Source organism: Protopterus annectens, chromosome 13.part0 (genome assembly GCF_019279795.1).
Source record: "Protopterus annectens isolate FY-2018-M chromosome 13.part0, PAN1.0, whole genome shotgun sequence".
NCBI lineage: Eukaryota > Metazoa > Chordata > Ceratodontiformes > Protopteridae > Protopterus > Protopterus annectens.
The window spans coordinates 363,189,056-363,216,666 of record NC_056747.1 but is presented as its reverse complement, the minus strand read 5'-3'; the positions used below and the strand labels follow the sequence as shown (position 1 = coordinate 363,216,666).

Genomic DNA, 27,611 nt, shown 5'->3' with positions numbered 1-27,611 from the left:
CTTGTTAAGTAGTATTGACGTCTTTACAGTGCATTTTATCAATATATTTGTTTTCTCTTGTATTTGGGACCAGCTGTTTGCTTTGGGCAGATTTGTTCTTCCTTGATTACCTGCTGGCACTTTCCATGGCTGCAGGAGACTTTGTGATTTTCAAATGCATAAAGCTTGTACTTATCCCTCTGGGATTGGTGACAGTAGGATCCAAGTATGGTCCTATACCATTATTGTAAGTTTTTTGCTGTGAGGTGAAATACGGTGTAGGTAGAAACTATGCTGCCCTATCCCATACATACCTGTTCATCTGGGATAGGTAGGTGAGACCTGTACTCCTGGAGTACTGTTCTTCAGTGTCAGGTCTATCAAGAACAATCTTAGAATTCTTCCTCTTTTGCTGTGTAGTACCAGCCTGATGTTCATCACAGAAACTTAAATGAGCCAGTATTTTGTGCAGTATTTTATTACAAATAACAAAAGATAATTGCATTTGGCTGTAAACTTCTACTACTGAGACTCTTCAGAATAGGTTTTAAAATTGCAGTCTGCTATGTTTAAAATAGCTGAGTGACGCAGAAAATTATGTAGAGGTTCAGTTATAGAAAAACTGCAACGGCATGTAGGCTTATTGGTTCAGTCTTACTTGGTTTATATGTAAAATGGTTGAATGACACATTATTACAAAGAGGTTTGGTTGTATTAAGTTGCAGTGGCATATGGGCTTATTCACTCAAAATGATTTGATTTAAATATTCAGAACTTTTAAAATTTATTTATATTCATTTTTTTAAGTTGGTAAACTTAGGATTGATACTATTTTGTTACTCCCCCATATTTCATCTTACAGTGTCCGTGGGCTGTTGTAACCATCTTCTGCCACTCCTTATGGTAGCTAACCTTAGTCCTTTTTACAAAGATGGGAAAGCCACTGATACCTTTGGGAAGAAAGTATATACTTCTTCCACTTTACTCTGCAGAATACTGGATTGTCAGACTAGCATGTCTGTTTCTGCTGTCTTCCTCTGACAGTGTGAGATAGTTAATTGCTGGCCTCTCTTCCTCAGGAGACTAAGATATCTCCAAATTCTTTAATGTCTTCTATGTCTCAGTTAACTACACACTTCTCTAAAATGGTCTTATGACACTAATGATACCAGTGTTCTTCGTGTTTCACTGTTGCAGTCATTACATTTGGGGTTATCTGCTTGCAGGTAGCCCTCAGTCGGCCTGATTATCAAAGTCTTGAGTCCTGCGTCGGTTGCTGTCTCATCTTCCGTGACGTCAGGGGTATAAAGCATGCAGCCAACACCATTACATCAGTCTTTCTTGCCATACGGTGCCCGAAGCAGAAGCAGTTCGCAAGTGCCGGTCGGCCGACTCCTGAAATTTTCGTTTTCGAGTTTCAGATCCTAAGTATTCAGCTAAGCTAAATACCCCATTGGGAATCCTTTTTCTTGCTCTAAATCGATGTCAGTAAAAGTTAACAATTGCATTTCTTGTGGAAAGCAAATACTTCATAAAGATTTTCATTCGTACTGCATTCCTTGCTTAGGCCCAGATCATGACGTACCTCGTTGTCGGTTTTGTGCCTTATTCAAACCTTGAACTGTTTGTCGTCGGTTCATTTTCACATCTAAATATTTTGGTACTCTGTTCAGTTATCCAGAAATGGCTTCGGTAAGCCACCCGACTACTGACATTCTGAAAAAACTCAAAGATAAAGACAGAGACAGACCGCATAGGTCCAAAGCTGCCGACAACGCTTTTCCTAAGCTAGTCACCAGTTCTCCGGTACTCAGTGAGGCACTTCCGCAGCCCCCGATTCCCTCTACTTCAGATTCGCAGGCTTCTACTGAGACCCATTCGGAGTTCGGTATGCCTCAAGATGCTTCTTCAACAGTGGAACCTGAGGATGTCTCCACCTTGGATGAGTCCAGAGCCGTTGTGCAGGCACCGGTTTCTGAGGGTGTATTCAGGCCTACTGACTTGCATATTAAACCGACGCCATCTTCTTCTTCAAGGCCTAAAACTCGATCCATGCTTAGAAAACTGATGCCCAGACCGCATAGTCAGGCCCCTATGCCTAAAAAACAAATGATAAGAATGGCTGAAGGACCTTATTACTCTAATCAGGGGAAGCCACCCTTCTCCCTCTAAGAGACCTAGAACTGATTATCTGATATTGTTAATCCTCGTTCATTCCTTACGCATGGGTATCAGTTCCGACCTCGGAACCAAGCCGGCCATTTTCCAAGCTTGCGTCAGCTTCAAGCTCTCAAGCTAAATTCTTACCCGCAATCCCCCTCTCCCTGTTACCCCAGATTTCGTGTGCCGCGTTGCCATACGGTCGTGAAGCTACTTCTCTTGAGCTAAGTACAGTCATTTGTTGTTTAATAGTTTTACAGATTACTTTTCTGTCAGAAAAGTTCATATTTTATTGTCTCTTACCCTATCGCATCTAGCGTACATAATTTCTTCAGGTTTTTCTGCTTCGTTCTTTACCACTTTTACTGCGAGGTAGTCTCTCTTTACCATCATTGGTAATCCTTTTCCTTTTTCTCTCATACCTTCAGGTACTCTCTTGTACCATTGCTGGTACCTTTTCTATTAATTCATTTGCTGTCATGGCAGATAAGAAAGGTAGTCCGGGGTTTAAGTGGTGTTCTGATTGTGGACACAAACTGCCTACTTTTCTTGCACATTCTTTGTGTGTTTATTGTTTGGGAGCTTCCCATTTGTCTGTTGACCCACCCTGTACTATTTGTGAGAACTTTTCTATTAGAACCTTGTTGGAAAGGAAAAAACAAGCTGTTACTGAAGGGACTTCTTAAATCTCCCTTTTCAGAGGCTATTTCTGGGTCGGGGGCCTCAACCCCTCCTAGAGCCCATAAAAAAACCTTGGATGTTCCTACTAAGGCTAAATCTTTGCCTTCATCCCCGGCTGGGGACTCCCGCCAACCCAAACCTAAAAAGGCTAAAGTTTCGACTCCGGAGTTCACTAGACCATCGACACCGAGGCCTTCGGCTCCATTAGTGATTTCGGCTCCGTCTTCTCCTACAGCCTTCTATGTATCGGCACCGAGGTGCTCCTCTGTTCAGACTATTATCACTGTATCAGCACTGACCATTCAGTCAGCGCAGTCCTTGACCGCATTGGCTCCGAGATCTTCCTCGGAACCGACGCCTTTATTGTTGACTCCAATTTTGTCTGATGTTCATCGTGTTTCACTGTTGCAGTCATGACAGTAGGGTTCTCCTCTGCCGGCAGGCAGCCCTCGGTCGGCCACAATCCCAAAGTCTGGGTCCGGCGTCGGCTGTTCAGCCATGCTCCCTGACGTCAGAGCGCCAGGAGTACAAAGCTGACAGCCGACACCATCTTCTCCAGTCTTTCTTGCCGTGTGGTGATAGCAGTTTGCAAGTGCTGGTTGGCTTACGCCTGACGATTTTTTCTGATAAACTTCAGTCCGAAGATTTTCTTCTCCACTCAAAGCTAAGTACCCCGTTGGGGAAACTTTTTTCTTGCTCCACTCCGATGTCAGAAAAAGTTAATAATTGTATTTCATGTGGGAAGCAAATACCTCATAAGGATTTTCATTCTTACTGTATTCCTTGCTTAGGCCCTGACCACGACGTAGCTAGTTGTCGGTTTTGTGCTAGATTCAATCAACGTACAATTAAGCGAAGGTACGATTTTGCTTTTCATTACTTCGGTAGGCGCTTTAACTACAAAATGTCGGATACGGTTCTGGCTACCGGAGTTCACAAACGTCGCAAGGATAAAGACAGGCCTCCGAGGTCCAAATCTGATGATAGCGCACAAGCGGAGCCAGCTTCAGATTCGGCTGTCGTCAGTGAGGGGCTTTTGCAGCCCCTGTCGTCAGCCATTTCAGAACCGATGGCCGAAACGGACTCTCATGAGGAGCCAAATAGGCCTTTAAATATTTCTATTGCAGGACCTTCGGACAATGCTCCTTCGGATGGGTCCGGAGCCGCTGTGCAGGTACCGGCTTCCGAAGGGGTTTTCAGGCCTACTCAGCTTGTAATAAAGGCAAAGACTCCTTCTAAATCAAAGACTGCAACACAGGCCTCTTCTGAACCGGCTCCCAAGTCACAGAAACAGTTACTCAAGATGGCGGAGGATTTGCTTACTATGATTAGGGGTTCACATCCCCCTCCAGATAAAAGGCCAAGGCAGGATGTTTATTATGATTCCTCTGATCAGGCTTCTGTTTCCTCAGTTTCTTCTTCTGACCAGGAATATTCTTTCCCTCCTTATGAGGATTCTGATGCTGAGGAATCCATTCCTTCAGCTTCTCCCCCTGAGGATTTCTCTTTTGGGGAAACTTTGCATGAAATGAGGGAACATTTCCACTGGGAAGGACATAAGTATTTGGAATCTAAGAAAAGACTGAGGGATTTTCTTCTTCTTCCGCAACATAGACCCCTGGCTATTCCTCCTGTTTTGGATATTGTGGATGATGCCTTTTCGGAGGCTAACTTAACCCCTGACTCTTTTCCTCCTGCTCCTGTTAAGCCTGATAGATATTACAGGGTTCCTGATTCCCACCAGTTTTTATACAAGAACCCTTCTGCTGACCCTGAAACCATTTCTCAGGGTCCTAAGGGAGTTAAGGCCGCTTCTGCCAAAAATCCCATTCCTACTGAAAAGGATTCTCGATCCTTAGAAAGATGGGGCAAAAAAGTGTACACTTCTGCTACTTTGTCCATTAGGGCTTTAAACTGTCAGTTTCATATGCTGAAATACCAGCAATACCTCTTGTCTGTTTTAAAACAAAAGCTTACTTCCATTTCTGCCTGTGCAGATGATGAGGAATTACATGACTTATTGCATGCCACTGAACAAGTTGGGAAGCATGGTTTACACTGTGGATTTGATGCCTTGGAGGCTTCTTGTAGGGCTGCTGCCTCTGGCACAGTCATTAGAAGGCATGCATGGCTAAATGAACAAAATTTGCCAGAACAAGTAAAAGCTAAATTATTGGATGCACCTGTTCAGCATAATGTTTTGTTTGGATCTAAAGCTGAAGAGGTTATTAAAAAGATGGAGGATACGGCGAAAGCCATGCAAACAGTTAAAGATTTCTTACAAGTACAGCCACCTAGATTTAGCAGGAATTGGCCTTCAAAAAATTGGTCCTTTCCCACTTCAGACAGGCCTCAGAGGGGTAGATATAGACGCTCCAGAGGAAGGCCTCAAACACAAGCTTCTTATAGACCAAGACAGTGGACTGCTTCCACCCCTAGGGGAGGAGAGGACAGGTCACAAACTCAAAGAAAACAAACTCAATGACTCCCTCTGTTGGGCTACAGGAACTTCTTGCCTGGAAGCCCCTCTCGGAGGAAAACTCTCTCTTTTTTATCAAAATTGGACTCAAATAACCCAAGACAAGTGGGTTTTGGATGTGGTTTTAAGAGGTTACAAATTCCATTTTCATACCTTGCCAAGGCCAAGCGGATGGCCAGACCTTCCAAAACATCAATGGACGGAGGCCTTAAACCAGGTGGAAGCTCTTTTGGCTATGAATGCCATAGAACTGGTTCCACTTTCAGAGATGGGAAAAGGTTTTACTCAAGGCTCTTTCTAGTCCCCAGGAAGCAAAACTCATGGAGACCCATTCTGGATCTGTCGGTCTTGAACACCTTTCTAGAGATTCCAAAATTCAAGATGCTTACTCTACAGCAGCTACTTCCAATGCTGTCCAAAGATGCATGGATGGTAACTTTGGATTTAAAGGAGGCATATTTACACATTCCCATCAGGCAGGATCGCAGAAAATACCTCAGGTTCAAGGCGGATTGAGGCACTTTCAATTCTCTGCGCTGCCCTTTGGATTGTCTACTGCCCAGGGTCTTCACCAAATGCCTGGCTCCAGTAGTAGCTTACTGCAGACTCAAGGGAATTCAAATTTACCCTTATCTGGACGATTGTCTAATTCAGGCAGACAGCAAGGATGTCTTACTCCAGCATCTAGAATTTGTACAGAACCTCCTCAAGTTTCTGGGATTCTCTGTAAACATAAAAAAGTCAAATTTGACACCATCACAACAGATAACTTTTCTGGGTGCTCTTCTAAACACCACAACCCAGATGGCTTTTCTGACATCCGAAAAACAATTACAGCTGGCTTCAACTTTCAAAACCTTGGCAACTTTAACTCAACTATCTGCAAGGAAATTCCTGCAGGCTTTGGGTTACATGGCCTCCTGCATCCTTCTCGTACCATATGCAAGACTACACATGAGGAAAATACAGTGGTACCTAAAAAGTGTATGGTCTCAGCATTGCCACAGTTTAGACATACTGATCTCCCTCCTTCCTTGCCTTCAAAAGGAATTTCTTTGGTGGTCCAGGGCATGTGCTCTAAACAAAGGGAAACCCTTCCGTCTGCCTCCTGCCACTCAGATTCTAACCACGGACGCCTCGGATTATGCTTGGGGAGCCCATTTTCAGGGCAACTGTCTGCAGGGCCTTTGGACAAAGGATCAGAAGCACCTGCATATCAATTTAAAGGAAATGTTAGCCGTTCAGAAAGCTCTATTCTTTTACAAACAGGACAGCTACTAATACGGACAGACAACACCACAGTTATGTGGTACATAAACAAGCAGGGGGGGGGTCTCATTCTTACCCCCTTTGCAGACTAGCCATGGATCTATGGAACACAGCTCTAGCTTGCAATCTGGATCTTCAAGCTCAGTTTCTACCAGGGAAACAAAACTTCCTCGCAGACAGTCTGAGCAGAAACCTTTCGGATCCACACGAGTGGATGCTGGACACCAAAATATTCAGGATGATAACAGCAGTCTGGGGATGTCCTCACATAGACCTCTTTGCATCCCATCTCAATCATCAACTACAGAATTTTTGCACCAGGACTTTCCACAGAGAAGCTTGGAAAGTGGATGCCCTGTCATTCAGTTGGAGGAACCTCTCGGGATATGCCTTTCCACCTCTTCCTCTTCTTCCACGATTCTTATTGAAGATAAAACAGGACAAGCCCAAGATGATAATCTTGCTGGCTCCAAATTGGCCTCGGCAGTTTTGGTATCCAACTCTAAAAAACCTATCTCTGGAGCCCCCTTGGGTTTTACCTCAGTCTCCGAACCTTCTGTCCCAACATCAGGGTCAGGTTCTACACTCTCATGTCAAAACTCTCAGCCTGGCGGCCTGGTTAATCCAGGGCCTTTGATTTCTTCTTTCCTACCCAAGCAGGTTGTGGATGTCATTTTAGAGGCCAGACGTCCTAGCACTAGAAAATCTTATGCAGGAAAATGGAAAAGATTTTGTTCCTGGATGCAGGCTCAGGATTCTGATCCTCTTCTTCCTAACATTACCTTAATTTTACTTTACTTGACAGATCTCTTACATAAGGGTCTCTCTTTCTCTTCCATTAAGATACATGCCTCTGCTATTTCTGCTCATTATAATACAGACCCTCCCATCTTTTCCCACCAGCTCATGAGACAGTTTCTCAGAGGAGCTAAGAACTTAAGACCTCCTAGATCTCCTCCCATTCCTGCTTGGGATCTCAACTATGTTTTGGAGAAACTAACCTTGCCTCCTTTTGAGCCTGCTGCCACTTCTGACATCAAGTTTTTTATCTTGGAAGACAGCTATCTTGTTAGCCCTAACCTCTGCCAGGAGAGTTTCAGAGTTACAAGCTCTTATGGCTGTGGAACCTTATATTATTTTTCATCAAGACAGGGTATCTTTGAGGACTAATCCTACCTTCATGCCTAAGGTGGTTTCCAAAGTGGCTTTAAATCAAACTATCCACTTGCCAACCTTTTTCCCCACTCCTCAAAATAAAGGGGAAAGGATCTTACATTCCTTGGATGTACACAGACAACTAAGTTTTTACCTGGACAGAACCAAGGACATCAGAAAATTAGAGCAATTGTTTGTTTCTTATGCTTCAAGCTCCCAAGGTAAAGCCATTTCAAAACAGACCATTTCTAAATGGATTGCTCATGGAATCAGATTTTGTTATTCACAGCATGGAAAGCAAATCCCAGGGAGTATACGGACTCATTCCACCAGAGCTGCTGCCACTTCTGCGGCCTTCCTCAGGGGAGTTCCTACCAAAGACATTTTGGAAGCTGCAACTTGGAGTTCAGTGCATACTTTTTCTAAGCACTACAATCTACCTCTCTACTCTAAGTCTAGGGCAGGCTTTGCCTCTGCAGTCTTGCAGGGCCTTTTAGCCGCCCCTTCTTCTTTATGACCACCTCCCTTTCTTTCAGCTTTGGGATTCTACCCTACTGTCATGGCTGCAACAGTGAAACACGATGAACATAGTACAGTTGTGTACACCTACCATAAATGTAGATGTTCGAGTGTCTTCACTGTTGCAGTCTGAGTTTCCCTCCCTCCTGTCCCCTCTTATTTTTACTTTTGTGTAGTTCCTTTTTTTTCACCATTCTTCTGAGTTGTATTTGCAAAGGTTATGGGACCTTTTTCATTTTGGGACTCCTGACATCTGGGGCAAGAAAAACTGGAGAAGATGGCGTCGGCTGTCAGCTTTGTACTCCTGGCGCTCTGACGTCAGGGAGTATGGCTGAACAGCCGACACCGGACCCAGACTTTGGGATTCTGGCCGACCGAGGGCTGCCTGCCGGCAGGGGAGAACCCTACTGTCATGACTGCAACAGTGAAGACACTCAAACATCTACATTTATGGTAGGTGTACACAACTGTACTTTCCAGTTTCGACACCGACAACTACTTTGGCACCGATCCCTGTGTCGGTGCAGACCATGACCTCGGCACCAATGACTTCTTCGGTGCAGACAACAGTAGTCCAGTCTCTCTTGGCACCGTTGTCCTCAGTGCAGACAGATGAGATGGGCACCGAGTCTGCCTCTTCTGTGGACAGGCCTGTTTCTCCCTCAGTCTCCGTGAGGTCCACTAGAAGCCTTTCCGAACATGGTGTGTTGCGTCTTGTGGACCAGGTACTCTGGGCCAGAGGTATCCCACCCCTCAGTAACTGTCCTTCCTCACCCATCTCCAAAGACCTTCTTATTCTCCTCCTTCATTGCCTTTGAAGTCCATGGATATAGCACAGTATTCCCCTTCTGCGGTCCCCTTTATGGATCTCACTAAGGAACCGCAGTTGCCTTTGTGGCTGGAAAGTTTTGCTATGACCCAGGATGTCAGTTGTGACACGCATAGTTTGCTGCTCCACAGCCATCCAGAGACTCCGGGTCGGCAGGCTGAGCCGCTTAGGGGAGGGGTGACCCCTGTCCTAGACATGCACTCCTCTTTGGGTGGACCGGCCTACCAACTGATGGAGAAGCCTTTCGCTGCTGCTGGCGATACCGGACTGTCTATACCTCCACCCTCCTCTGGTACACTGGTTTGACAAGTCGCACCTAGCGGACACCGGGTGCAAGGGTTGCAGGACATATTCCCTCAGGAATCCTCTTTTCTGCTGTATTCTCCAGCTTCTCCCATTGAGAAGGTCCACCAGAAAAGTTTGTGTAAGAGGAAGCACATGGACTCCACAGAGGAGTCCCTCACCGAAGACACAGATTTCGATGAGGGGGAAGGATCCCCTCGTCACCCTCTGAGGTATCCTTTGGTGATATACTCGAAATCCTGAAACAGAGAGGTGACTGGCAGTCCTCTAATCCGACCTCTGAGGAATCTGTGTTCCTGCAGGCCTTTTGCGCCCGGCCCCCTACCTCCTGGGTTACTCCACCTGCCAATGAACTTGTCCGGCTCATCGTGCAGCGTGCTTGGAAGGCTCCTGATACAGTTGAAGCTGTTCCCCAGAGGCCAGATAAAATCTTGTTCCCTCCTGCTTCGAATCCCCATTGGTCCAAAGGTCTCCCTGTGGATGTTGTGGTGGTGGCGGCCGCAACAAAAAAGGATCTGGCAGAAGAAGAAAGCCAGACTGTCCATCCACCTAACAAAGAGTCCCGGGCCCTGGACAGGATAGGGAAGCGCACCTTTGCTTCATCGACCTTTGCTATCAGGTCCCTGAATTATATGGCACATTTTACTAGGCTTCAAAGGGATCTGGTTTCTGAGATCTCTGAAACCTTGGCTGGTGCTGTGTCTGATGAGGTCCGTGACAAAATGGCCTCTCAGTTGGCCACCATTGAATCTATATCTAACTCCTCTATGCGACTGATATCTCACGCATCAGAAGGAGCAGATAGAGCAGCGGGTTCAGCGGCGGTCTTGAGACGACATGCCTGGATGCACTTGTGCAACTTCGTGGAACCCTTTAAGTCTTCCTTTCTTAATGCCCCCATTGAGGCCTCCTCGTTGTTTGGGCCCAAAGTTAAAAGCACACTGGCCAGATGTGAACAGGATGGTAAGACCCTTTCTGCCGTAGGTGTCCATTATTCTTCCCCCCAACGTGCTTTCTCCTGAAACCAAAAGAGTGGGAAGATATGGTTCAAGAAATCTCGGGGTCCTTTCCGTGACACACAGGCCAAGTTCTCCCCCAGAGGCAGAGGGGGAAACTCGCAGGGAAGAAACTCACAGGGAAGATGCTCCTTTCGGGGCAGAGGGGGTCCGCGTAACCAGGGTTCCAGGGATTCTTTCCCTGGTCAATCCTGCCAGCTCTCCTGAAAAGCAGCCCAACTCCTTTCCCCTGGAGGTGGTTAGGGGACATTTCTCCTTGTACCCTTCTGCCTGTCTAACCATCACCACCGATTCTTGGATACAAAGGATTATAACCAGAGGTTATCATGTCCCCTTCGATCTTTGTCCCTTCAAAAAATCTTCCTGACGTTCCACCCAGTCAAAGGGAAGAAGCAGCACTAGAGATAGAAAAGCTGCTAAGAAAGAGAGTCATCCAAGTAGTCCCTCCAGACCAGATAGGATCCGGATTCTACTCAAGACTATTTTTGGTGCCAAAGAAAACCGGGGACTGGAGACCAGTTTTGGATCTTAGTGTATTGAACAAGTTTGTGAGAGTACAAAAATTCCGGATGGTCACAATACAGTCTATCCTCCCGCTTTTGGAAAAAGACGATTGGATGTGCTGTATAGATCTTCAAGATGTGTACTACCACATAAAGGTGGACAGGCCGTCAAGAAGATTTCTGCACTTCCGTGCGGGAGCCAGTCACTACCAGTTCAGAGTACTACCCTTCGGACTCTCTACAGCCCCCAGAGTGTTCACAAAGTGCATGGCAGTTGTCACAGCTCACTTGCGTCTTCAAGGATTCCAGGTGTTTCCATACCTAGACGACTGGCTCATTTCCGCCCCCACCAGACATCTACTGGAAAAAAGCCCTGGCATACTCTCTCCTCACTGCTCAAAGGCTAGGCCTAACCATAAACTGGCAAAAATCCAATCTCACTCCATCTCAGTCAACAGAATTCATAGGGGTTATCTTAGACACAAAAAGCTGCAGAGCTGCTATTCCAGAGCACAGAATTCTAAGGATGAAGCAACAACTAATTCCAATCCTTTCAAGGGAAAAATCCACGGCTCACTCTGTTCTACAGCTGTTGGGTTCCATGGCAGTATCCATCACCATTGTTCCCTTGCCCAGGTTTCACATGAGGCTTCTACAATGGCTACTGCTCACCCAATGGTATCCTTTTCAGCATCCTCTTTCAGCCATGATTCGGGTAACCCACAGGTGCAAACAGGATTTAAATTAGTGCATGACACACAATCTCTCACAATGGTCTCACCCCTTCTCCCCCCAGCAACCCAAGGCCACAGTGACTACGGACGCCTCCCTGAGGGGGTGGGGTGGGGGGGGTTATGTCAGGGACGGACAGTCCAAGGCACTTGGTCCGAACTGGAGGCCCATCTGCATATAAATGTTCTAGAGCTGAGGGCGGTGCTTCTGGCTTTGCAAGCATTCCATTCCCTGCTGCCGTCTGGGACAATTGCGATTCAATCAGACAACATGGCGGTGGTCTGGTACATCAACAAGCAGGGTGGAACCAAATCTTGCCCCATTTGTCGAGAGGCCATGAGGATATGGCAATGGGCGATGGCTACCAACCATTTTCTTCTAGCAACGCACATTCCTGGGAGTTCCAATGTGATAGCAGACAAACTCAGCAGGTGCATTCTTCAACCTCACGAGTGGTCCCTGAATCCCTTGATAGTGGTGGAGGTCTTCCACCGCTGGGGCTGTCCTTGCTGCAACCTCTTTGCATCCCATACCAACTACAAATGCAGCAACTACTTTGCCCTAATTCCCCCTCCTGGACAGTCACCCAGGGATGCTCTAGTCCACGATTGGCCCTCGGGTCTTCTTTGCGTATTTTCACCCTTTCCCCTCATTCCCCAGTTTCTGAAGAAAGCCCGTCGGTTGAAGAGCAAGGTGATCCTCATAGCACCATATTGGCCGCGACAGATTTGGTTCCCCTTCCTTTGGCCTCACCTACTAGATCGACCATGGATTCTCCATCCAACCCCGGAGTTGATCTCACATCCACAAAACCTGATTCATCCCAACTTGAACAGCCTGAAGCTCACGGCTTGGCTACTCCATTTCCCTTGATTGCCAGGCAGAATGATCTTTCTTTACCAATACGTGATATTCTCATTGCTTCTCATAAGTCTTCCACTAGAATTACTTATCTGAGCAAGTGGAAAAGATTTACCTGTTGGCTGAAAGATAAACAAGTATAGACCCCTTTTCAGCACTAGTGTCAATAATACTAGACTATCTGGCCGACCTTTTTCAATCGGGTCTGTCGGCCTCTACCATTAGAGTTCATTTGGCTGCAATTTCTAATTTTCATGAGGGTGTCCAAGATTCCTCTCTTATGTCCCATAAAAGACCTTCATAAAAGGTGTGAATCATCTGAAGCCACCTTTTAGAAAACCTATTCAACCATGGGATTTATCATTAGTTCTACAAGCTTGGACAATGTCACCTTTCGAACCAGCCTCTTCTTGCGACCTCAAGTATTTGTCTTGGAAAACCTTGTTTTTGGTCGCCATTACTTTTGCCAGATGTAGTTCTGAGCTTCAAGCTTTATGTATCAAGAGTCCATACTTGATTTTTCATAGAGATATAGATTGTCTCTGAGAACTAATCCATCATTTCTGCCTAAAGTGATCTCTGAAATGTCCATTAATCAAGCCATTGAATTGCCAGTTTTCTTTCCCAATCATTCAAACAAAGGAGAGTATTGCCTGCATACCCAAGATATCCACAGGCAAATCCGTTTTTACTTAAAAAGGACTTAAACCCTTTAGTAAATCTGACCAGTTATTTTTGACCTTTTCTGGACCTAGATTAGGATCTGCTGTTGCTAAGGTCACATTAGCTAGATGGTTGAAGGACTGTGTGACCTTCATTTATACACAACATAATATCTCGTTGCCTACTACCATGAAAGCTCATTCAACAAGGTCGGTGGCAACTTCTGCTGCCTTCCATGCCAGAGCTTCTTTACATGACATCTGTGCAGCGGCAACTTGGCCTACGCCTCATACCTTCATCAATCATTAGAAATTGGATTTGGCCTCCATGGGAAGAGCATCTTTCAGTTCTATGGTGCTTAGGAATGTCCTTCCATGAGATCCTCCCAGGAATAGAGGTAGCTGGGAACTCTGTCCCATGTGTAAGGAATGAACGAGGATTAACAATATCAGATAAAGAAGTTATGTCTTATCATTACGTTCCATCTGTATTGTTGATCCTCGTTCAAGTCATTACAACCCTCCTTCCTTCCCCCTCCTTTGGTTTCTAGTGGATCTCACCATCCGGTTCTCTTATGTTATTTGACCAGAGGTAGCCTCCACCTTCTTTGACTTGCAAACTCAATCTGAGGTAACAGGGAGAGGGGGGTTGTGGGTAAGAGCTTTGCTCGAGAGGTCAAAGCTGACGCAAGCTTGGAAAATGACCGGCTCAGTTCCGAGGTCGGAACCGATACCCATGTGTAATGGCTGAACGAGGATCAACAACACAGATGGAACGTTATGGTAAGACATAACTTATTTTTCCTTCTTATTCTTCTGATCAGGATTCTGAAATTTCTGTTTTCTCTGATAACCAGGAGTTGCCGTTATCTACCTATGAGGATTCTGATGCAGAGGACTCCATTCCCTCTGCTTCCCCTCCAGAGGATTTCTCTTTTGGTGAAACCTTGCATACTCTTAGGGAGCATTTCCGCTGGGAAGGCCAGGATTACTCTGACTCCAAAAAGAGGCTTAGGGAATTCTTACTCCTACCTCAACACTGGCCTTTAGCTATCCCTCCTGTACTGGACATTGTAGATGATGCCTTCTCGGAATCTAGCCTGGCCCCTGACTCTTTACCTCCAGCGCCAGGAAACCTGACAGGTATTACAGGGTACCTGACTCTCACACGTTCCTCTTTAAGAATCCTACTGCAGATCCTGAGTCCATTTCACAGGGACCCAAAGGCATTAAGGCTACTACTGCCAAAAACCCTACCCACTCTGATAGAGATTCCGGGGCCCTGGACAGATGTGGTGAGAAGGTATACACTTCTGCAACTTTGGCCATTAGGGTCTTAAACTGCCAGTTTCATATTTTAAAGTATCAGCAGCATATTATTGGATTGCTTTAACAGAAAATTATGTTGATTCCTGACTGTGCTGAAAATAAAGAATTACAGGATTTAATGCATTCTGCTGAACAAGTTGGAAAACATACTTTGCAGTGTGGTTTTGATTCACTAGAGGCATCTTGCAGGGCTGCTGTCACTGGGTCTGTACTTGGAAGGCATGCTTGGCTTAAGTCGCAATCTTTGCCAGATCATATTAAAGCTAAATTACTGGATGCTCCCTTAAACAAAGACCACCTGTTTGGCAACAAAACAGAAGAAGTACTTAAAAAGATGGAAGAAAAAGCTAAATCTATGCAAACTGTTAAAGATTTCCTGCAAGTGCAGCCTCTCAGATTTAGTAGGCACTGGCCTTCTAAGAATTGGTCCTTTCCCACCTCTTCCAGGCCTTCTCAGACCAAACCCAGAACCAGCCGAACACCCAGGCTGCAGTCCCAAGGTACTCACAGGCCTAAGCAGTGGGGGGCTCCCACTTCCAAAGCTGAGAGTAGTAAGACACCCCCCTATGGTAAACTGTCACAACGACTTAACTTTAAACCTTCCAAGCCCTGCTCAACTGACTTTTCCTTTAGGGGGAAAGATCACCCTGCATGCAAAAAACTTGGAACTCATTACCCAAGACAAATGGGTTTTAAATATAGTTTCCCAAGGATACAGATGTCACTTCCACTCCTTACCAACCCCAAACGGTTGGCCAGACCTTCCCCCAAATCAGTGGGCAGAGGCTCAAAAGCAAGATGTTCTTCATGTTTCACTGTTGCAGTCATTACATTTGGGTTATCTGCTTGCAATAGCCCTCAGTTGGCCTGATTATCAAAGTCTTGGGTCCTGCGTCGGTTGCTGACTCATCTTCCATGACGTCAGGTAGTCAGGAGTATAAAGCATGCAGCCGACGCCATTACATCAGTCTTTCTTGCTGTGTGGTGCCCGAAGTAGAAGCAGTTCACAAGTGCTGGTCGGCCGACTCCTGAAATTTTCATTTTCGAGTCTCAGATCCGAAGTCTTCAACTAAACAGCTACTGGGGTTTGGCTTTATTGGCCTGAAATTTTCCGTTAAAACAACGAAACAAGTCATGGGCATTCAGAATCGCCAGTTAGCTGAAACACCTGATGTTCATAAGGGTCATTTGCATATATCCCATGTGCCTCTGATACAAGAGGTTTGGGAGGTCACTCAGTGGAAGTTCTAGCTTTGCTGGAGTTTTCAGTTTGTTTTTACTGATTGGTTTTTCAGTGACCTTCTCATAGCCCTGAGTAGCATTCTGCCATCGCCCAGAATGATACCGAAGTACAAGGATAAAATGATTGACTTCAACAATTGGCTAAGCTTCTGGTGTCATTCTAATGGGATCCAGTATCTGTCTGCTTGGGATGACATGGTCGACAGACCACGATGCTTTGCCACAGATGGCCTGCACCTGTCGCCCCTGGGATTCCGGATACTGGCTAGGGCTCTTGCTGCCCCTATAGTGCCATTTTTAGGCAAGGTTCAAATAACGGATTCACCACTGTAACAGGAACAGGCAAGCAAAAACTGAGGGTAATGCTACTCGATACTAGAAGTCTAAATCTCAAAATGCACTCACTCGAGGCACTCCTTAAAATGGAGAACATCGATATCTGTGCAGTGATTGAGACCTGGTTCAAGGCTCCAGAGAGCACCCCTGCAGTACCAGGTTATAACTCATACCACACTTTTCGGCCATGTAACCTGGACCAAAACACCAAAGGCGGAGGTGTGTCCATATTCATTAAAGATATCCACACCTCCAGGCTAGCTGCTCAGCATAGTGCGTCTGAGGTTATCCAAGTGCAACTAACTCTGGGCAAAACTGCAATCCAAATTGTAGCTTGCTGCAGATCCCCCACCATGCCCCAGGATTCCCACTCCTCTTTTCTTGATGTACTGGAAAAATATTAGGGTTCAATCAAACACCCTAATAATGGGTGACTTCAACTACCCCACCATTAACTGGGAAAACTACTCGTGTACCAACTCCTTAGCTCAACACTTTCTGGAATTCATAAACTCCAATGCCCTGGATCAACTTATCCAGACCCCCACCAGGGGCAACAATATCTTAGACCTAGTCATTACCAACATGAGTGACACACCTGAAGTCAACTCCTCGTTGGTCCGATCCGACCATAAGCTAATCACCCTTGATATCCACATCCCCCCACCCCCCATTAAGGAAACCACAGTAAAAAAATTCTCCAAAGCCAACTTAAGACATAAGTGGTGAACTTCATGACACCCATGTAGATGGACAGTACAGTTACAACTGCTGAATCCTACACAAATGCACTCTATATGCACTTACACAAGTGCATGGATCGTGCTATCCCAAACAGAACCAAGATGCTATCCTGCAAAAAAAGGAAGCCAATCTGATGGTCCCCTGCCATAAACAAACTGTTCAAATGAAGGAAGAAACTGTTGCAAAAGAGAGTAAAATCCCATGAGTGGAGGAGCTCCCTCATCAGCCTCAGTAAGAAGCTGAGATCCCTTATAAGATCCTCCAAAGCTAGCTACAAAAACAAAATCGCCACTAATTCTAAGGACAACCACAAAGCATTCTATAGCTATGTCAAGAATCTTGATGGCAGCACCCAGATCTGCTCTGAGTTACAGCACAATGGCACGAAAATTACAGAACCAACTGATATTGCCAACATCCTGGCAGATAGGTTCAGTGCTAACTTTACCCCCCCTCACCCCTAAAGGGCCCATATCTATACAGGAAAAATGCAGAGTCCCTGTAATTACAACTACGCAGGTAAAAGCTGCACTCTCTAAAGTCAAAAACGGAGCATCCATGGGACCGGACAACATCCCAGGCTGCGTTTTACACGAACTTCAGAACGAACTGGCTCCCCACTTAAGCACCATGTTCAATAATAGCCTCGCATCAGGCTTTGTGCCCACTGAATGGTGCACAGCAACAGTTATCCCACTCCACAAAGGGGGAGCCACCACTGATCCCGGGAACTATCGACCTATTAGCCTGCCGAGCCTGGTCTGCAAGGCCATGGAACATATCATCATGGAACTCATAAACAAAGACATTGGTAACCTCCAAACTCTGGATCCCACCCAGTTTGGGTTTGTGAAAGGCAAATCATGCCTCCTGAACCTGATCGACTTCTGTCAGGCAGTCACCAAAGCCGTAGATGAGGGTAAGGTGGTTCACACAGCCTATCTTGACCTCGCCAAGGCTTTCGACACCATCCCCATTCTGGAATTATAGCTAAACTCACTAAACTAGGTATAAATCCCTACTTCACAAGATGGGTTGCCAACTGGCTCACTGACGGAACCCACACTGTAAAAGTTGCAGACTCCAAATCTGACCTCAAAGCAGAGACAAATGGAGTACCACAGGGTTCCATCCTGGGACCTCTCCTGTTTGGTATCTACTTCTCTGAAGTACAGGCTAACACAGAAGGCCTCTGGCTAATGAAGTTCGCAGATGACTGCAAACTAGGAGCCATAGTCAAGTCCCCAAATTATGTGGATATCCTACAGAAGGGCCTCGCCGAGACAGATGACTGGTATCAGAGCCATGGCCTCAAGCTCAATGCCAAAAAGTGCAGTGTCATCCCCTTTGGTAAAAACTCTGTATCCATGAACTACCACATAGGCAGCAATCTACTTAACACCGAATGTGTGATGAGACCTTGGGACCCAGGTGGACAGTAGTCTCTCCTTTGATAGTCACATCGCCACAGTAGTCAGGAAGTCCTTCTATGTGGCAGACCTCATCATAAAAGGGTTCTCATCCAGGGAAAAAGAGGTCATTGTTCCCCTCTACTCGACACTCATTAGACCCTTTATAAGAGTACAACGCCCCTTTTGGAATGTACCTCACAAGACATCTGCAGCAGCTGGAAAGGCCATAGAAGTACCTCACAAAGAGGATTACTGGCCTCAAACAAATGCCCTACACTGACCGCCTCAAAAAACTCCAGCTTTACTCCGTAGCATATCGCCTACTCCAAGGTGATCTTTGCCTAACATAAAAAGCTATGTCAAACCCAGAGCTGTTGGACATGCTACACCTAAAGAAATCCCAATCCCTCCGAGCTACACGCTGTAGGGACCTAAACCTTGTCACCACAATAAACGGAACTTGCTGGAGGGATAGATTCCTGTCCCAGAGACTTCCCATACTCTGGAACAGGCTACCCATTTATGTCAAGCAAAGTTCTTCATTAGCACTCTTCAAGAAACATCTTGATGAGTGGATGGGAAATAGGAAATACACCCCGGGATCACTTCTGTGTCTCTGCTCGGTGGCACAGGAATATAAGTTTCTTGGGTGGTGTAAGCCAGGGAACCTTGTTAGCTAGGCTTACATAGGCCCTTGGGCCGATAGCCTAGTACCTACCTATGAACCTACCCCATTGGGGATCCTTTTTCTTGCTCTAAACCGATGTCAGTAAAAGTTAACAATTGTATTTCTTGTGGAAAGCAAATACCTCATAAAGATTTTAATTCGTACTGTATTCCTTGTTTAGGCCCAGACACAACGTACCTCGCTGTCAGTTTTGTGCCTTATTCAACCCTCGAACTATTTGTCGTCAGTTATTGTCACATCTAAATATTTTGGTACTGAGTTCAATTATCCAGAAATGGCTTCGGTTAGCCACCCGACTACTGACATTCCGAAAAAACACAAAGATAAAGACAGAGACAGACCGCATAGGTCCAAAGCTGCCGACAACACTTCTCCTAAGCTAGTCGCCAGTTCGCTGGTATTCAGTGAGGTGATTTTGCAGCCCCTGATACCCACAACTTCAGATTCACAGGCCTGTACTGAGACCCATTCGGAGTCCAGTATGCTACGAGATGCTTCTTCGACTGTGGAACCTGTGGATGTCTCTACCTTGGATGGGTCCAGAGCCGCTGTGCAGGCACCGGCTTCTGAGGGTGTATTCAGGCCTACTGAATTGCATATTAAACTGACGCCATCTTGTTCAAGGCCTAAAACTTGATCAATGCCTAGAAAACCGATGCCCAGACCGCATGGTCAGGCCCCTATGCCTAAAAAACAAATGATAAGAATGGATGAAGACCTTATTACTCTAATCAGGGGAAGCCACCCTTCTCCCTCTAAAAGACCTAGAACTGATTTTCCTTCTGATTCTTCTGATCAGGATTCTGAAATTTCTGTTTTCTATGATGACCAGGAGTTGCCCTTATCTACCTATGAGGATTTTGATGCAGAGGACTCCATTCCCTCTGCTTCCCCTCCAGAGGATTTCCCTTTTGGTGAAACCTTGCATATTCTAAAGGAGCATTTCCGCTGGGAAGGCCAGAATTACTGTGGCTCCGAAAAGAGGCTTAGGGAACTCTTACTCCTACCACAACACAGGCCTTTAGCTATCCCCCCTGTACTGGACATTGTAGATGATGCCTTCTCGGAATCTAGCCTGGCCTCTGACTCTTTACCTCCGGCTCCCAGAAAACCTGACCGGTGTTACAGGGTACCTGGCTCTCTCAAGTTCCTCTTTAAGAATCCTACTGCGGATCCTGAGACCATTTCACAGGGACCCAAAGGCATTAAGGCTACAACTGCCAAAAACCCTACCCCCTCTGATAGAGATTCCAGGGCCCTGGACAGATGGGGTAAGAAGGTATACACTTCTGCAGCTTTGGCCATTAGGGCCTTAAACTGCCAGTTTCATATGTTAAAGTATCAGCAGCATATTATTGGATTGCTTAAACAGAAAATTATGTTGATTCCTGACTGTGCTGAAAATAAAGAATTACAGAATTTAATGCATTCTGCTGAACAAATTGGAAAACATACTTTGCAGTGTGGTTTTGATTCATTAGAGGCATCTTGCAGGGCTGCTGTCACTGGGCCTGTACTTGGAAGGCATGCTTGGCGTAAGGAGCAATCTTTGCCAGATCATGTTAAAGCTAAATTACTGGATGCTCCCTTAAACCAAAACTGCCTGTTTGGCAACAAAGCAGAAGTAGTACTTAAAAAGATGGAGGAAAAAGCTAAATCTATGCAAACTGTTAAAGATTTCCTGCAAATACAGCCTCCCAGGTTTAGTAGGCACTGGTCCTCTAAGAATTGGTCCTTTCCTGCCTTTTCCAGGTCTTCTCAGTTCAAACCCAGAACCATCAGAACACCCAGGCTTCAGTCCCAAGGTACTCACAGGCCTAAACAGTGGGGGGCTCCCACTTCCAAAGCTGGGAGTAGTAAGACACCCCCCCTATGGTAAATTGTCACAATGACTTAACTTTAGACCTTCAAAGCCCTGCTCAACTGACTTCCTTTAGGGGGAAAGATCGCCCTGCATGCAAAATAGTGGGAACTCATTACCCAAGACAAATGGGTTTTAAATATAGTTTCCCAAGGATACAGATTTCACTTCCACTCATTACCAACCCCAAATGGTTGGCCAGACCTTCCCCCAAATCAGTGGGCAGAGGCTCAAAAGCAAGTTCTCTCTCTTCTGAGCATCAGGGGTATTCAACCTGTCCCAGAACTGGAATGGGGGCAAGGTTTCTACTCAAGACTTTTTCTGGTACCCAGAAAAGACAATTCCTGGCATCCTATCCTGGACCTGTCTATCCTAAACACTTTTTTGATAATTCCAAAATTCAAAATAACTCTTCATCAGCTGCTTCCCATGCTGGGCAAACATGCATGGCTGTACACTGGATTTAAAGGAAGCCTACCTGCACATCTCAGTAAGGGAATCTTGCAGAAGATACCTACACTTCATAGCAGGCTACATGCACTATCAGTTCTCTGCACTGCCCTTTGGCTTATATACTGCACCCAGGGTATTCACAAAGTGCCTAGCTCCAGTGATTGCATATTGCAGGCAAAGAAATATTCAGATATACCCATACCTGGACGATTGTCTATTTCAGGCAGAAAGCCAGGACATTCTGTTAAGTCATCTGGCATTTGTAAAGAAATTACTGAATTCTCTAGGGTACACCATAAACGAAAATAAATCACATCTAGTACCATGCCAACAAATTGTATTCCTGGGAGCAAGCTTGAATACAACTTCCCAGATGGCCTACCACAGGTCAGATAAACAAGTTCATTTGACAGCCTACTTCATAAAAATGGCCACAAAGACCCAGCAATCTGCAAGGAAAATACAGCAAGCCCTGGGGTTCATGGCCGCTTGCATTCTACTAATTCCATATGCAAGACTGCATATGAGGAAACTACAATGGTATCTAAAAAGCCTATGGTGTCAACATTCTCAGGACCTAAAATCAATTATATCTATCATACCTTGTCTAAAAGTAGAGTTTCTTTGGTGGGCAGAGGCCTGCCACCAAAACAAGGGAACTGCCATTCAGTCTACCCCTTGCTGCCCAAACCCTAACAACAGACGCATCAGACTATGCATGGGGGGCTCACTTGGCAGGGCAGTGCATTCAGGGCAACTGGAACCCGAGTCAAATGCACCTGCATATCAATCAAAAAGAAATGTTAGCTGTACAGAATGCTGTGACAGCCTTCAAGGACCACATTTTTCCAGGACAGTTATTGGTAAAGACGGACAACACCATTGTTATGTGGTACATAAACAAGCAGGGGGAAACCCACTCATACCCTCTCTGCAGACTAGCCGTGGCTGTGTGGAACACAGCCTTGAGATACCAAGTGCATCTACAAGCTCAATTCCTGCCAGGCAAGCTAAATACACTGGCAGATGACCTATGCAGAAATCTCATGGACCCACACGAGTGGAAACTGGATCCAAAGATATTCAACATTTTGAGAAACGGGGGAGCCCAGAGAAAGACCTGTTTGCTTCCCCTCAGAACTACCAATTGGAAAAGTATTGCACAAGGACTCCCCACAGACAAGCTTGGAAAGTGGATGCCCTGTCCTTCACATGGAAAAACATATCAGTTTATGCCTTTCCCCCTCTGCCTCTCCTCTCCAAAGTGCTCCGAAAGATCAAACAGGACAAACCAAGGACAATACTTATTGCTCCAGGCAGGCCACGCCAACACTGGCACCCCGTCTTGCGCAGTGTGTCACTTCTGGAACCATGGCAGTTGCCTCAAACCCCTGCCCTGCTGTCCCAGCAGGAGGGCCAGATTCTGCGCCCACAGCTGCAAACCCTGAACCTTGCAGCCTGGCTAATTTCATGATCTCTCCGTTACCATCCCTCACTAAGAAAGTGATGGATGTCATTCTGGAGGCAAGGAGGCCTAGCACTAGAAAATCCTATGCGGAAAAATGGAAAAGATTCCGTTCCTGGAACCAAACACAGGAGATGGACACAACTGTACCCAATTTACCACACATTCTTCAATACTTAACTGAGATGCTTCACAAGGGCCTTTCCTTTTCTTCCATCAAAATTTATGCCTCTGCCATTTCAGCTCATTATAATACAGAACCACCACTCTTCTCTCATCCACTGCTGAAGCAGTTTCTCAGAGGGGCCAATAACTTAAGGCCACCCAGGAGAACCCCTACTCCAGCCTGGGACCTTAACTTTGTATTAGAAAACCTCACTCTACCTCCCTTTGAGCCAGCTGCAAATGCAGAGTTGAAATTCCTTTCTTGGTAAACAGCCTTACTTCTAGCCATCACTTCACCAAGAAGGGTGTCTGAATTACAGGCCCTCATGGCAGTGGAGCCTTTCATCATCTTTCATGCGGACAGGGTGTCCTTCAGGGCCAATCCCTCCTTTATGCCCAAGGTGGTATCCAGTGTGGCCCTTAATCAGTCCATTCATTTGCCAACCTTCTTTTCTCATCCACAGAACAAAGGGGAACGGATACTGCACTCCTTGGACGTGCACAGACAACTTAGATTTTACTTGGACAGGACTAAACCTCAAAGGATATCTGAACAACTGCTGGTGGCATTTGCAGCAGGGGCAGAGGGGAAGGCCATTTCAAAGCAAATAATTTCTAAGTGGATAGGCCATTGCATTCATTTCTGCTATAAGCACCATGGAAAACCTATCCCACAGGGGATAAGACCACACTCAATCAGGGCTGCATCTACTTCTATAGCCTTTTTCAGAGGTGTCCCTACCAGGGACATCCTAGAAGCTGTTACCAGGAGTTATGTACATACTTTCACCAAACATTACCATTTGCCAATTTTCTCTAAATCCAGAGCTGGCTTTGCCTCTGCAGTCTTGCAGGGCCTTTTAGCTGGTCCTAATGCTATCTAAATTCCTCCTCCCATCCTTAGCTTTTGGAATCTACCCAAATATGATGAGTGCAACAGTGAATACACTCGAACGTCTACATTTATGGTAAGTGTACACAACTGTACTTTTTGAATACTGCAGCATGGAAGAGAAGGACATCTATGGTTATGGTAAGATTTTACACAACTATTCTTTCTTTCTAGCAGTGCAGTCCGATGTGTTTCACATGTGTTCAAAACGCTCACAGTTTATTGGCTGGTTCATTTTTCCAGAATGTTTCCATCTTCCAGTCATATAAATACCTCGTTGGAGATGTTCCTGTATTAATTTAATGTTTAAAATAGTCGAAAAATGCTTTGTGTGGGAAGCAAATCCCACATAAAGATTTTCACTCATTTTGTCTGTTCTGCTTGGGGCCTCAGCATGACATTTCTTATTGTCTCAGTTGTGCTAAATTTCAAACAAAACCCTCCGATATAGGGCCAAGCTGTTAGCTGCCCATATGGTTTCCTCAGTTTCATTTCCCCAGTGGATTCCCAACCAACATCTACTGCTGGATCTTTTCAAACACCAGCTTCTGTAACGACTTTTCAAAGAAATGGAATGACAAATCAAGGACTCTGACATTTCCAATAATGCTGCAGCTCAAGTTCCTAAGTCAACTGATGACCCAGTTGAGTTGTCTTTCCGGCCCCTGGTCCAGTGACTCCTAGGACCAAATCCTCTGGTGTGACCCTTTTGGAGACCACCATGGTTTTTGACCTGTCTTATCACTGTTATCATGACACATACATCAGTTGGATCTGAGTTAACATAGCAGTCCTTAGCTTCAGATGTTTGGGGTGTGGGTCTCGAGCATGACGCTGTCTTCCTTGGCTGCTGAAACTTTTCTAAAAGAAATCATCCACATAAGACCACGCAGAAGGAATCCTATTCCTGCCTGAGATCTAAATTATGTGCTAGTGAAAATCGTCTTGCCCTCTTTTGAACGAGCGGTCTCTGCCTTTCTATAAAGATGAATGCTAAACCAAAAGTAACAATTTCCCTGACGATGGAATCAAAGTACCTCTAATTTACCGATGAGGCAAATATAATTTTCTTGCTGTGTCACACAGTGCATTGATTCCATCGTCAGGGAAATTGTTACTTTTGGTTTAGCATTCAGTGTTGGACTGTTTCCCTTTATTGGAGTTTCTATAAAGATGCTCACTTGGAAGGCACTTTCCTTATAGCTGTCACATCAGCAAGGAGGGTTTCAGAGCTATAAGCTCTCTTGTCTTTCACTGATTTTCACAGGGATAGGGTAACACATAGAACAAACCATCCTTTATACCAAAGGTTGTATCACAACTTACCCTAAACTAGGTTGTCCATCTTCCATCTTCTCCCCAAATCCACAGAACAGGTAGAGCAAGTCTTTCATTCCCCGGGTGTACACAGGCAAATTAGGTGCTGTCTAGACAGGACAAAAACACCTAATAGAGCAGAGCTATTGCTGGTAGCTTTCAGAGAGAAAGAGAGTAAACCTGTCTCCAAAGAAATCATTTTCAAATGGATAGCTTAGTGCATTAAGGTCTGTTGTCCCCTGTATAGAAAAGCTCTAGTTGGTCATGTTAAAGTCCATTCCATCAGGCATGGGACAACTGCCACCACTTTTCTCACTGGAGTCCCTACCCAGGCCATTCTAGAGGCAGCCACATGGAACTCTGTGCAAACCTTTACAAAACACTATAACCTAGGCAATGACTCCAGAGCTAAAGCAGGTTTTGCTACTGCCGTCCTGCAAAGCCTTATGTCCTAGGGTTGTACAGATGGCCTACCACCCAACAGTTGTCTTTGGGAGTCCCCCCAAGAATCAGTACTGCAACATTGACTATGAAGAACATAGTACAGTTGTGTCCCACTTACCATAATTATAGATGTTTGAGTAGATCAGTGTTGCAGTACATACTCCTACCCTCCAATCCCTCTGTCTGCTGACCACTTTTCTCCCACTTGCTTGCTGCATGAGGTAAAGGAGTTCTGTGCAGATCATTCTCTTATCCCCATCATCTCCTTTCTGCTTCCTATGATCTTCCTTTTTTTCATTCAGATTCAGATAACTGGGAAGGTTTTCCTGTCTTCAGGCATCAGACTGCTTGTTCACTGCTTAGAAAGACCTGAAGATGGCATAGACAGAACCCTACTTATACCCTGACATCCAGACTTCAGTCCTGTGATGTCCATCAGGTAGGGATGATGCAAAGACTATGGACATTGGGATGGTAATGGGCTTCTGCATGGCAAGATGACCCAAGAGTCAGTACTGCAACATTGATCTACTTGAACATCTACAATTATGGTAAGTGGTCACAACTGTACCATATTTTTCCTTTTCTCCTAGCACATACCTAGCTGCCTGGGCTCTGGCCTCCCTTGCTGTGAGTCAAGAAAGCTGAGAAAGTTTGGTGCCCTAACTGCTGATTTTATGCAGTTTTCATTGAGCTGAACAGTTGTTGGGGTATGTGGAAGGTGCTGTAAAGCTTTGGAAACTGAGCAGTCCTTGGCAAGGTATGTCCCCTGTTTAGCTTAAGCTACTTCAGCAGTGAGCTATTCAGCATCTCCTGTTATGGTAAGTTTGCTTACACACAACCATATTTTCCTGTTGTTGCAGTTAATACTACATATTGCCACATTCTTCTCTCTTTGAGTCATCTTTATATAATGCAAAATCCAGTGTTAGTAGACTCTACTGGACTTGGAGGGAGCACTGGGGGGAAATTTCTTCTGTGAACACTACTTCAAGTTATGTCTTGAAACTGGACTTCAGTGGTGAAAAACAAGTATTTAAAAGTTTTTTTATCTTCAGAGTGTGCATCATATGTGTGTTCATTAATTTATACTTATTTTAACTTAGGATGGACCATTACCCTGTAATGTAGTGTTTTATTTCTGGCAGCTGCAATCATAAGCTCATACAGGCTTTATTTTTTTCAAACAGCTTATGCACAAGACAGTGGTTGACACAGCCATTGTATTTCCTCACAGACTGGGCCTGCCTTACAAACGAGCACTAAGGACATTGACAGCTGACTACCTCAAACGCATAATCCAAGATGATGGTAAGAGATCGCTAATATTTAATAGGTGCAGTTAATTTGTGAGGGGTGGCTAACGACAGTAGCAGGTATGTGGTCCTGGCTAAATGAAAGTGTTCCCCCTTCCATATATATTTAAAATCTTGCTGTGAGTAATGTGCAGTAGAGTTAGTTATTTAAGTAATAAGGCATGTTGGGGCAAAGTTCTGTCTTTGCTGAAAGACTAATTTTAAATATACCAAGCATGATCCTGTAAATTCTGGAATTTTGTCAAAAGACTTTGTTTTGGTGATTTTCCCAGTTTTGCTGCACAAATTATTCAGAGTAGATATTTTACTCTTTGTGCTTGGGTTGGCTAGTTATACCACATCTTTCTTTACCTGGTGTAAACCATTCTATTTTATTTTTGATTATTTGGACTTTTAAGTATGCAGTGTCTGCATATATTTATACAGGTTGTAGCCTCCTATAGGTCCCCAGCCATGTCCCAAGACTCACACTCCACATTCCTAAGCAGCCTGGAAAATATTAGGGTCCAACCTAACACTGTCATACTAGGCGACTTTATCTACCCCTCCATTAACTGTAAAAACTATTCATGTACCAATACACTTGCCCAACTTTTCCTGGAGTTCATTAATTCCAATGCCCTGGGCCAGCTCGTTCTTACCTCCACTGTAGGTAATAGCATCCTTCACCTGGTCATTACTAACATGGGTGACCGTTGCTCTACACCAGTAGTCAGCTCCTCCCTGGTTAGATCTGACCACAAACTAATCACCATGGAAATCCACCCCCCCCCCCCCCCGCAAACGTAACCACCATGAA

The 27,611-nt window shown here is 45.3% G+C and overlaps 1 protein-coding gene across 3 annotated transcripts in view; it reads left to right on the top strand.

Annotated features, from left to right (window-relative positions):
* Nucleotides 1-27,611, top strand: part of REXO1 (RNA exonuclease 1 homolog) — a 1,211,359-nt gene that overhangs the window by 1,039,511 nt on the left and 144,237 nt on the right. For all 3 annotated transcript variants that reach the window (XM_044053970.1, XM_044053969.1, XM_044053971.1), the window contains one exon: nucleotides 26,687-26,807. In XM_044053970.1, coding sequence (XP_043909905.1) covers nucleotides 26,687-26,807 — 121 coding nt within the window. The remainder of the gene's footprint in view (nucleotides 1-26,686; nucleotides 26,808-27,611) is intronic.